The following is a 12,690-nucleotide window of genomic DNA, read 5'->3' on the forward strand; positions in this document are numbered from 1 at the left end:
TTGGTGAGATGACACTCTTGCCCTCGTCTCACTTGCTCCTTCTGATGCCCTAAATACATGCTGAGGATAATTTCAGCAACCACTATCATCTGAGAACCAGGTAAGGAGCACAGTGGAGGCACTCTGATCCCTCAAAAATCTATAGGCATTCATTTGCTTTGCCCTTCCTAGTGAGTGAATATTGTTTTAAATGCTAGGCTATAGCACCGGGACCAGTTTAAGGCAGTCACAAAGTCCCCACTGCATGTTGATAAGAATGCCATAAACCCGACATCTCTGGGTGATTAAGAAGGTGACCTTTGCCCTCATTGCTGGTTTGGTAGGAGAGGTAATCCTGAATAACCTGCTGTTGGATAAAGCAGATCTGAGCTGAAGCATAGGGTTGGCAAAGCATAAGCCAAGATGTGGATGCACTTTAGGCCTCCTGTGTGAGACTTATCCTGGATGGGGAATGAATGAAATTCTTTGTTATGTTAGAATTGTGGTGTTAAAGATCTAGGTCATCTCAATTTTTCACCACTTTCACAGAAACTCTGTGATTTTCAAGTCTTACCAACATAACCTTTATCCAAAAATGAAAGCTAAATCATAACTGTCCACTGAACTTTTAGCCTTTAAACAAAAAATACATATTTTTTAATAATGAATTCTTAATGGGACTATCTACTGTAGGAACCAATATCTCATGTTAAATAGGAGATAAAGGAATGCTGTAAACTTGCCCTTGTGGCTTTGCACGTGCAACCAGGGGTGCAAAAGCATTACCCCATCCAAATTGCGTTTAGTCATGCAGCTTCTGGGCAGACCTGGGTGCTGACTTTAAGAAATGTGAACTCTTCTCTTGGAGTCACAAAAAAACTACTCAGCTCACCCAGGGGAGGTGAATCGACTCTTCCGGAGTACCATTTCACAAATGCAAAATGCTAAGGCCATTTGGAAATAAAAGCCCTAACCCATATTAGGACCAAAGTTGTTACGTTTTGGTTCCATGGCTGGTACAAATTACAATCTGCCCACAAGCCTGAGTAAAATAGAAAGAAGAAATAGGACTGCAGGTGAGCCAAGATTCCCAAGAACATTCAAAATCATCTTACCTGTCTTCCTGACGTTGGCCATCTTGGGAGCTACAGGTGAGGGTGGGATGTTTGAATGTGAGTGTATGTGTATGAGGTTCCGTGTGGGAAAGTGTGGGACAAGCAGAAGACAGGGCAGGAGGGAAGGATGGGGTATAAAAGCAGGACGTAGTTTTGTGAGCAGGCAGGAGTTAAGCTTTCCTTGGAATATATGCAAATGTTATGGATCAAATTAGAATGCAGGTAGGTCTAATCATTTTCTCAAACTATACAAGACTAAACTAAATGGTACACTGGAAGAGAAAGTCCACCTTACAGGGGTGCTGAGAGTTAAATATTCAGACATATTTTGATATTTGTTCAGTGCTGACCCAAGTCATGGCCATAAGTAATATGAAAGCTCATTGTTAACTTGTCCTCAAAGGAGAGGGTAACTGAGCCTAATTTCTTCTTCACATAGTTGTCCATGAATCTGTCAGATACAGAGTGGACATTTACCTCTAGGAAACCATTTTGCTATTATAAAGAGCAAAAAGAATGCCATTAAGAGCTCTTGGAAATTTTCTCTGATCTCTGATGTAACACAGAGTGGTAACAAATTGAATAAATTCCAGTTTCTAAAATGGAGGGATGTTCTCTTTTGTGAGTCAAGAACATGTTTCCTCTCTGCTTTCTCTTCTATCTGTTGTGTCAAGACATTTTGATTTGCGTAAAAATTTTCTCAGGTGCTTTCTTGAGAATTCATAAAACACTCTTCTCAGGACACACCTTGACTGGTAGCAAATGGTTGAAATTAACAAAGAAAACCTAAACTCATTCCACATACTCTCATGTGGTCCATATTATCTCAATGATTTTTCAGGTAGATCAAATCATTGTTTCTTCTTCCAGTGAAATTCCACTACATTTCACTTAGCTTCTTTTCACGCTTTTCTTTGAGTTTTCGTATGCACTATGCACTCTTAGGCAGTAAGTAGGAAAAAAATGCATTATGAAACTGCTAGGTTCTGGAAATTAAATTGTTGAGGTTAATAGTGCTTCTTTATTAGTGGAAAGTATGTTTCATGCCCATAGAAAACTACACAGCATAAAATGAAGAGAAAGCTACTAAAAGCTCAAGATGGTGATAGGGACATGCACTAAACGGCAACCCTTTCAAATGGCAGCAAATAAACAAGGACCCTTTTCCATCTCTAGGAACTTGTATTAGGAGATACAAGATAGAGAGCCAGTCACACTACAGTATTTGTATGTGCTGGGAGAGTTTGAAAAGGATATAAAATTAATTTATAAAATACCTAAAGTATGGTCCTTCAGTGTTTTTATTCACATCTTCTACCCACTTAGCTACATTATAGTCTCTTTTGAACCATGGGTTTAAATACCTGCAGAAAGCAATGGAAGGAACAAAGAAAGCAGAACAAGATAGAAAATCTGAAAATACACAGCACAAGCTTAGCAAGTGGTCTTCACCCTCCATATGCAAGTGACTATGGCAAATAAATCAGGACAGATGCTGGGTGGTTATGAGGCAGTCTGTACAATGGCATGAGAATAATCTCAGCTACAAGGCTCAGGGCATTCGAGAAGGTACTTGACAATTCTGGGAAAGCCTTTTTCCGGTGGCTTCCCAAAGTAAAGCTTGCTTTCGATCACAGCACTTCAGCAGCCCCATTCACCCACCTCCAAGAGGCTTTGCCCAGGCCACCTCTCATGCAGCTCCTTGGTTTTCAAATAATAAAGGTGCTTTTTGAAAATATTCAGGCGGCTGCAATTTCAACCTGGCATTTGAGCATATAAACCCCCAAAACAATTTAAAGGAGCAAAGTTCTCTTTACAACATAAGAAGAAGGCTTTTATATGGCCACTGTCTTACTCCCTGAAGCAGATCCCAAGCTGGAGTCAACAGAAAGGACCCCCCCACCCAAGTCAGCTCTGTAAGGGCCAAAAGGGTCCCCACTCTTCTGATCCTGGAGCCCCACAAAGTTCTTTAAGTGTGGTCTAAACAGGCCTCCATGATCTTGAAACTGGGTTTAGTAATTTAGCTGTGGCCACAAGTTCCTTCCTCCTCAGTGCATTCCAGATTGAAGTGTCCATGGTTCCATTAAGATAATGGCCTTCAGAGCTGCCTTCCAAGTGTCTGATGGTAAATTGTGTGAATGACTTCCAGAGAATAATAATGACCATAGTGAGAATTTCCCTGAAGGATGGATGTGGCAATTACTCCATCAGAATCATTATGCAAACATTAAAGGCAGCAAAGTTGGAGGCATAGTTGTATTTTCACCTGGAGTTTCCTTTTATTTTTACCCTGGGGGCCAAGCAAAAACACCCCCTTAGAATTTGCCCTTGTAAAATAATATAGATTTAATACATTCAGTATTGTAAGAATTTGGAGGATTTAATGAGTTTTCACTTTTAAAAAGTAACTTCTAGAGATACGATAGGCAATGAAGATCTGAGCTCTATAAAACTTAAGTTATGTGGAAACGAACCAGGGGAAATTAAAAAAACACACTGTTTGTTTTTATTTAACATTTGCTTCTTTCCTCCACCTTTAGTTTTTGAGCTGTTTGTAAATATATTTAGACCAAAATCACATTTCCAGTTACTTTAAAAAATCAGGTTATTCTTCCATAGTGCTTTTTTTCATTTTTAGCTATAACCAAGGTGCTCCACAAAACAGCATCATGATTCCCTCCTGAGAGAAGGGTTTTGCAGCATTTTTATACCTGTAAGACCATTTTTGCTAAGATAAGGTCTCCTGATTCAGGAGCAACTCACACTAACTTTGCCTTTAGCCACAACCATTGCCAACTTGCACTTTTTGCAGAGATAGCCAATGAAAACTTGCATAAAGATTAACACCGAGACTCTGAACAAAAAGAAAAAGTCAAAAAGCAAGTGCAGCCACTGATGAAGGCTTGTGAATGCTCTGGCCTGGGGAAAACTGTAGAGAAAGCCCATGCAGCTGTCATCAGGTAAAACATAGCCACACAGCAAACTGAGTCGCCCACAGGCAGACAGCCACTTCTGGAGGAGTCATTTGTTCCTTTCACTGACAACCTTAGAAACTCAAAGGGCTGGTACTATGGTGGTTCCATGAAAGCTACAACCGCATGGTTGGTCTTGCAGTTGATGGACGTCGTCCTCTGTTTCAGAGAGCATTTCAGAAGGCTGAGATCATGTCACCAGAGCCACTGAAGAGAACTCCAAATTGTTTGGTCCTTCTGGGGACCTGCCTGTGAAAGTGCCTTCACAGTAGGCTTCCTAACATCCCTAGGTCATGGTGGCTGCAGTGATGGGATTTTATCAAACTGCAATAAACCTGCCTACGTGCTTTCACTTGGCTTGTAGCGCAACATGCAAAAAAAAAAAAAAATGCATCAGACGGGATAGGAGAGCTCAGTACGTTCTCCAGGATGGAAAGGCAGAGGAAATTTAGCTGGTGCTGGCTGGACAGGAGCACCTCCGAGCAGACATGGGGGCTCTGCCAAAGATCAAATGACCCTGTTCTCAGCCAAGGAAGGGGCTTAGAGGGAGACTAAGTGGCAGCCCAGAGTAAAGGGGCAGGTGAGACTGACCTGTGATCCAGACTCCCTGTCTGGGGGCTGTCAGAGCCCCCTGGGCTTATGCCTTGGGATGGGACTGTCTGGGCGAGGGAGTGCCCAGGCTCAGGTGCTTGGGGCTCCCTCCTGTAAAAACACAATATATAATACAAAGTCTAAGCCAAAAAAAAAAAATGTTATATCATGTACAACAGTGAGGAAGATGCAAGAGCTTTGAGTAGGAAAATAATATAACAAATGAGGACATTTTATTTTTTAATGAGCCAAGCTTATATTTGTGGTGCATGTTCTAATTTCTGTCCCAATTTTTCATCATCTTTTGGGAGGATAAAGTAACTAAAGGGAATTTTGAAATAATGCACCTGAAATACCTCTTATGTGAAGAAATAAAACAAAAGATGTTTTCCTGGGGTCATTCTGCTGTTTTATGGTCACACAAATGGCATTACTATATCAGAAGCAAATGGGATTAATTACATATGGAAAGCATAAAAAATTTGCCAGACTTATTCTTGAGAGGTTATGTATCAGGATTCCTTTTTTCTTTTTGTGATGCTAGGGATCAAACCCAGGTCCTCATGCATGCTAAATAAGCACTCTACCACTGAGCTACATACCCAGTCCAGGAAGCCTTATTTCTAAATAAGTACAATAAATGTGTGTATATATAGAGAGACAATTCCCATATGAGAAGATATAGGAGAATAGTAATTACTAACTTGGCTCCATTTAACTAACATTAGTCATGAAACCACAAGTAGAAGAGGCTGAAAAATATGAGGGAATCCTTAATATTTCTCTGTATGTTTCTATTGTGACATCTTATTAAATATTATAACTGAATTATCTCATAGCAAGATTTCTCAAAGACTATCAGTAGTTTTATAATTTTCATCACATGTTGTGGGTGGAAATTTTACACAAAATTAAAAAAAAAATAAGTGATTGCTCTAGGAAATATTGTATGAACATTGCTAAACACCAAATGTTCTTTGGGTACTAAATTCATAGCTTTAACATACTATGGAACAGTTGTGTCCCAACTAGGGAGTTGTCAAAGCCTTGTTATAGGAAAAAACCATTAGAACACTAAATAATATACAGAGGAAGTTTTATCGAATATTTTACAATTTTATCTGTATTTTTATGAGCAACTGAGAAGCTAAGGAGCTCTTACCAGGTGGCCTCATGCAAAACAAATCAAATAACATTCCAAGAAGAGTTTATCCACAATGAGCCCTAAAGCATCCAAGCGCTTTGGGAATGCAGAAGATAAACTCTAACAGATTAGTTACTTAAGATGGAGTTCTATGATGCCATTCTGGACCATGCAATGGTATCATCTGAAATTGTCTATTGCTTCTAAGGTTAAGGATCCTCCAGTAAACTTTGATAAGTCACTTACAAGACAATATATTTCAGGTGGAAGGTCCAAATTTCAAGGCAATGTTATTATTCCTAGACTGAAAAAGGCAGGGTATATGATGGAAAAAGCTATCATAAGTTTCTGATGAGCAGTTAGCAAATACCTGCTATTCAGACTTTTTGAATATTAAGGCATGAAGAAGCAGTAGAGATTCTGGGGATAATAACTACCACTACAGTGAAAAATAAGTGGAAAAATTTGGGTGGCTTTAAAAAGCACAAGTAATTAAAACCAAGTAGCAAGGTGGGTCCAAAAGGATAGTAAACGTGTGTCTCATTCCATGAAGGGAGATAAAGGCTTAAGGAAGCTTTGTTTTGATTGTACTTTCTTACATGGAAAAACAAACAAAAAAGTGCATGGTGTTTACTTCATTATAAAAGACTTTAAATATAATTTCCAACCCCACTCCACTAAAAAAACAAAAATGTGGCTATCATTTAAAAAATGCATAATGTTGCATTTAATGACAATGATTCAGTTAAAGAGCAAGTTTAGGTAAATGCCCTTTTAAATGTCCTCAGAAGAAAAATTTAAAAGGAAACTGATTCCATTAGTCTGAGAGAATGCTTAGATTTCAGCCATGAAGACCTCAGAGCGGTGGTTTCAGACCTAAGCACCATCATGCTCTAGTTTGGTGGGAGTTTTTCCCTGATGCTTCCAGGCTGTGTGAGTATTGGGGAGAAGAAGGGTGACTCTCTGAAATGGCTGGACCCCAGGTGATGAGAAGAAAGGAATGTTATCAAAATTCCCTTCAAAGGGAACCAAGACACCACAATGGCAAGTGACTGGAGGGAAAGGCCCACAGCAAGGGCGAGCCCCCCACTAGCAGTGAATATTGGTATGGGCACAGTTGCGGAGATGCCTATGTAAAAGAGAAAAGCCATGGTTAATTTTTAAAGGGCAAAAAGAATTTAAAAGACAAAACCAAGACCAGAAGCAGGGTTTACTGTTCTTTGACGATCTGCTTAATTAACATTTGATACTAATCACCAAGGACCTTGAAGTGCCTTTTTCCATTAGAGGTTCAGACTTACTCAGTTGAATTAGAACGAGGTCTAAATCGTTTGCCTCTGATTTTCTTCCTGTTTTCGCCCACATTACCTGAAAAAGATGGTTTATAACTAGATTTCCAAATAAATAAATGATTGTTCCATCACTCATTGTACAGTATTTCAAATGGGTGTAATTCAAAACCAGCACCACCCTAGAAGGCAGGGCTTTGTACACAGTACAGCCTTCCCAAAGGGTCCAGTACACTGGTGCTAACAAATCCTATCATTTCCATCTATGGAAAACAAAACAAAACTAGATTCTCATTCCAAATACCTTCCTCTCTGTTGGGAGAAGAGCTAAAGAGCTTACAGGAAAGTATATATCTTTACGCCCAGGGAGCACAGAATATAAAACTTGGACTGGGTCTAGAAGATGAATTCAGAATGTTGTCCTTATACCTTGCCAAGAGTTACTTCGAGGTCGCCCATTTTCACAGATATCTGAAATATGTTTTGTGTCTGGAATCCTTTCACTCCAAGAATGAGAGAGCCCATTTGACCTGAAATTCAAAGTATTTACATATTGTTCAAAAATGTATCAAATGAATGTTCTGAAATCAGTAAGCAAAATTTCTTAGCATTACTGTGCATTAAGTAAAATAAATCAAGAAAAAAATCTGAAATGAAAGAATGACGAGAACATGAAAGTCTTCATGAAAAAGGCAGAAATACACAACATTCAATTTAAGAAAATTCAAATACAATGGAACCCCATTACAATAGTCTATAAATGAAAAGTATCAGGACATAATGTAAGCCAATTTACCCGCCCCAGAACACAGCAACCATAAATGACAAATTCACTGTGTATTTCAGTTACATAACCCCAGCAACAGCATTTATAATGGGGTCCCACCATAGATGTTTCTTAATTGTAAAGCAATGGATTCCATTCCAATATTATGCGAACATGGACTTCCAAGAGATTACATTAAGATTTGCTTAACTGAACCTGGTTAACCTTTATCAAAGTAATATTTAGTTTTCTTAAATAATAAAATTACTTTCTGAGAATTGGCATTTTTCTCCACAAATCTAGTCCGAAGAAGTATAGTACATTTCAGTTAATTGTTCAATAACTGAACCGAAATCAGATGTTTACCATGGAACTCTTTCTCATAAAGCCCATGTACCATTGAGTTCTTCTACTAATTGTGTCCTACCATCTTTAAATGAATTATCTACAGGAAGAAAATTTACATGCCTACCTTGTACCACATAACAAAAGAATTTTGACAAATTACATATACTTAAATGTCTAACAGTTGGATATGCTTTTAACTGGTTAAAAATAATAACTCACTGAAAATTTTCTAATAGTTCAAATGGATATTTCAAGCTCTTTTTTGATATTTGAAAAATAATTCTATACTTAAAAATCTTTTTCATGTGTCATTCTGGTTAATTGCTAATAATATCTATTTTAAAAGGTATCTTCTGCTAATGAGTGAAAACATGGAACTCAGCACAACTGGTACACATTAATGCTTTAGGTTGGAACTTTTTCAACATGATTTGCTACTTAGAGAATGATTCATATTTTGTATGAAAGGACAACTGAAATTCTGCTGGAACCCACTGATTTCTCTATTTTTTCTATGTTATATAAAATTTTGCATTTGACCAAGAAAATACTTATATAATGAGATAATTCAAGTAGATGTTTGTCATCTTCTTTTCTTAGCCATCAAGCCCTCAGTAAATTAAAACAGTAAAAATTTTAAAACATCCTTCTGTGGGTCAAAAACTAGCATTTCTTCTTTTGCTCTGAAGTGTCATCTACGTGAAAACTATCCTTCATGCTCAGGAAAGTTCCACATAGAGTTCCCACATAGAGTTTACCAACTCCTTCTACTCTCCTTTCTGATCAATGTTTACAAAGACTGAGCACACTGCAGAATTTTTGCAAATTATTCACTCTCTCTAGAATACCAGAAGAGACCAGCTTCCTCTCAATAAATTAGCCATTTCATCCTCACACTGCAAAGCAACAAATGTGCTCGAAGTCATGAGTAGGGCTACCAGACTTTTTTTCCTTTCCCTTACCTCCATTTCTTTAGTTAAAGAAATTCTTCCACAAGAATATTTTAGCTTCCTTCAATGTGGTGATGTCTCACTCCCTACTAACATTCCTAACATTCCAACTATTTGTTTCTTCTATGCATTTATTTTCAAGCAATTATAAAGCATGCAGAATTTGAAGTGGTGTCATACACCTTAAGATGTTAGGATAGGAATATTATCATTAGAGTTCAAGGCATAAATAATAAATAAATCCCACCTCTACTATTATAGAATCAGGCAATTATTAAGCATACTTAAATTAATTTGTCAACTAAGGTGTAAGTTATAAAATCTGCAAATAATCATTCCAAAAAAGGCAAAATCATAATATTCAAGTACATGATTCACAGAGAAGCAATCTTTGTTTCACAGCGAGCTTAGCTTTGATATATATATATAAAATTAAAAAATAGTCAATGCAGCACTTATATTACCAATTTATGTTAACTGCTTTTATTGAAGCATGACAGTAACCTTTTTCTTTGACTACCAAACATGACATAAAGCTCACCATTCAAAATATTATTAAGTACTATGCACGGTTTCTTAAGCTATATAAGAACAAGACTGAAAAACCTTGAGGTTTCCAAACAGATTTAGAGTCTTTGTTTATTTTATTTTGTTTTGTTTCAATTTTGTGGCCTGATGGTCTGTAGATTAAGTGGTTTTGAGCATATGGCATTTTGAAGTAGAGTAATCAAAGAACAAAGGATACTATTTTTCAACATTCAAGAAAGAAGGAAGAAGTAATCAAACCTGCTGCAAAATAATGAAATGTTCTGACTAATGGAATAATGTGTGATGGAACAGGTAGAAATCTGAAAATGCGACAGAAAAGCAGACCTCTTCTTAGAACTAGATGCTGAGTTTGTGCTGACTCCAGGAGGAATGTCGCTATAAAAAGAGTCGCCATCTCCAGGCTTTTTTACATAATCTCCCTGGGGTGACTGTCTAAGGCATAATAAACATTTCAGAGTCAGAAAACAAGACACACACATGAACACAGACATATACAAATCTTATTTCAGGAAAAAGAGAGGTGGGGATAATGATCTACATGAATCAAATCTATAACAACACATAAGATTATTTATAAATGTGACAAATTAAAGTCATTCTGACTGTTGGGGTCAGAAATAGGAGCACCAAAAGCTTTATAGGTTGGATGAATAAAGCCACACTTTGAGAGGGAAAACATGGGAAGATGAGGGTTTTGTGTTTTTTGTTTTTGTTTTTTTGTTTTTCCTGCTACAACTTCTTTATATTCGGAGAGGTTAGTTGAGGTTTTGTCTTTTAAAAAATTGATGTTAAAGGATACATAGTAGGGCAGTTCTTAACTAGACAAAGCAATTGGATTTTCTTTTTTTCTTTTTTTTTTTGTCACCATAATGAATAAACTATTCATGATTTGTAAACATAATATAATGAATGCAAAAATGATTTAATTTTCAAAGGATTGATTTCTAAGCTATTCTACAATTGAATCCATATAAATCCTTATTAGAATTTAATGTTCAATTTGGAGCTTCATTGTTCATTTAAAAGAAAAAATTTTAAAAGAAGATTCAAAAGTTGAATCAAAAAGGTAATTTTATAATTGTACACTTGAATACATGAAGAGAAATCATTTAGTAGGAGGAAGAAAGGGTTGAACAGTTAACTGAATTTCTGTGGAGACTATGGAAGGACATTTGTAGGTACATAGAGAGTGACAGTCCTCCATCTCCACTGTGGTAGGAGAACCACAGAGACAGCCTGTTTCATCTGCACTGATATTAACCCCACGCATCTCTCTCTGAACAAACTAAAATTGGCACAAATTTGGCACAGATTTTTATTACTTCTCCTAAGGGAACTTTACACAGCCACCCCACCCCTGCAGTCAACCCTCTCACAGTAGCTAATCTGATCATTTGCCAGTGTGCATCCCTCAAATAGATGACTGCACCCAAATCTGACTTAGTCCATCCAGTGCTATCACTGGAGGTGGCAAAAACTAGTGCTAGACTAAGAATTTTAAACAGAGCTACACTTAAATAAATCTCCAACAAAAGCACAAATTTGCTAATTCCTTTTCCTGTTTGGTTTCTCCTTAGTTACCATGATAAGCTTGGTTACTTACTGATGCTAAATTTCAACCCCAAAATGCCACTTTCAGATGTCTTCTTGTTTATATTGATTCCCATATTGTTGTAAATATTTAAAATATTCCATCATTTGTTTTCTGATGACTGAACAGCCTATGTCATAATATGTCAATGCTATATGTGAACACATCTCTACAAATCTCAAAAAGTTTTCAATAGAAATAAAATGTATGTACTTTAACTATACGATTTAAGCTACTTCTCTGTATTTTAACTAAAGAAAGGAATTCTCACTTAACTAGTTTATAAGATTGATTCTACCCATAATTTTTTCATATAGGTTCCTCCAAAGTATTTTTAAATTCTATAAGTGACTTCAGCTCATAACAGTTGTCCTTGCTTTTTCCTGGTTATTATGAAACATTAATTTTATGGGGAAAATACATAAGCCTTCATATTTATAGTGTTCATAGTAATGACAAAACAATATCTTTTCCTATGAAAGAGATCTTTGATCTCCAGAGTCATTTTCTGTTTTATCCCACATCAGTAACATAGTCCTTCAACACTTAGAAAAAAAAGTCCTTGAAAATATCAGAGTTCTATACTTTGTCTCAAGGAAGAATCTTCCCTACTGTGTCATATAAGAATGTTAAAAATATTTCTATAGAATGTTCCATCAGCATATGTCCAATAATAATACTGATGACCAATATATTCCTTCTGTCACTATTACCTTTAATGATGATCTTAGTAAGGCTGAGATGTGCCTCAACAAATTCAAATTAAATAAAGACAAGCTATTGTACAAGAGCTCAGAACCACACTGAACTTTCCCTTTTACTTTCTTTCCCCAAATGACCTTTTCTTTACAGGTTTCTGGCTGCAGTGAGCTGATACTGCAGGTGCAGGTGGACTACCTCCCACATTGAAGTCCAGTTTTGTTTTGTCTTTTAACTAAGAATGTTTTACCATCCACTTCAATGTAACTTCCATGTGGTTATGGTTATTTTTTACACAATGCACAAACATCCTAAATGATAAACATAAAAACCATGGGCTTCAGTCAAGTTGAAAGGGAATTTCAGTTCAATATACTTCTGGGGCACCACCTCCTTTAACAATTCTGGTCACATCTGATTCTTATCTATCCTTCCTGTAAAATCGCCAACATATAGAAACGAATTTTCCACATTCTCCTGAAAATTCCACAAGCAATGGATGTAACTTTTTTCATACAGTAAATGTCAATGGTAGGTTTCAAATTTTGTTAAAAAAAAAAAAACTCAAGAATAATATTTAATATTTTTCATTGTCCAGAAATTTATCTTTTTAAAATATTCATTATTCATTTAAAAAATCCTATTTCTTCTTGCATTAGTGAGAATAGAGAATATTAGGTCCCCATGATCAGTAAAA

The 12,690-nt window shown here is 36.6% G+C and overlaps 1 protein-coding gene across 15 annotated transcripts in view; it reads right to left on the minus strand.

Annotated features, from left to right (window-relative positions):
• Positions 1-12,690, minus strand: part of Adam22 (ADAM metallopeptidase domain 22) — a 212,192-nt gene that overhangs the window by 12,784 nt on the left and 186,718 nt on the right. For 2 of the 15 annotated variants that reach the window (XM_047562714.1, XM_047562712.1), the window contains 4 exons: positions 7,520-7,620; positions 7,103-7,169; positions 4,658-4,768; positions 1,095-1,124 (listed from right to left, as the gene is read on the minus strand). In XM_047562714.1, coding sequence (XP_047418670.1) covers positions 1,095-1,124; positions 4,658-4,768; positions 7,103-7,169; positions 7,520-7,620 — 309 coding nt within the window. Of the gene's footprint in view, positions 1-1,094; positions 1,125-2,371; positions 2,459-4,657; positions 4,769-4,883; positions 6,931-7,102; positions 7,170-7,519; positions 7,621-9,940; positions 10,136-12,690 lie in introns of those variants that run through there. The other 13 variants (XM_047562717.1, XM_047562715.1, XM_047562721.1 and 10 more) reach the window with 11 other exon arrangements.

Source organism: Sciurus carolinensis, chromosome 8, assembly GCF_902686445.1.
Source record: "Sciurus carolinensis chromosome 8, mSciCar1.2, whole genome shotgun sequence".
NCBI lineage: Eukaryota > Metazoa > Chordata > Mammalia > Rodentia > Sciuridae > Sciurus > Sciurus carolinensis.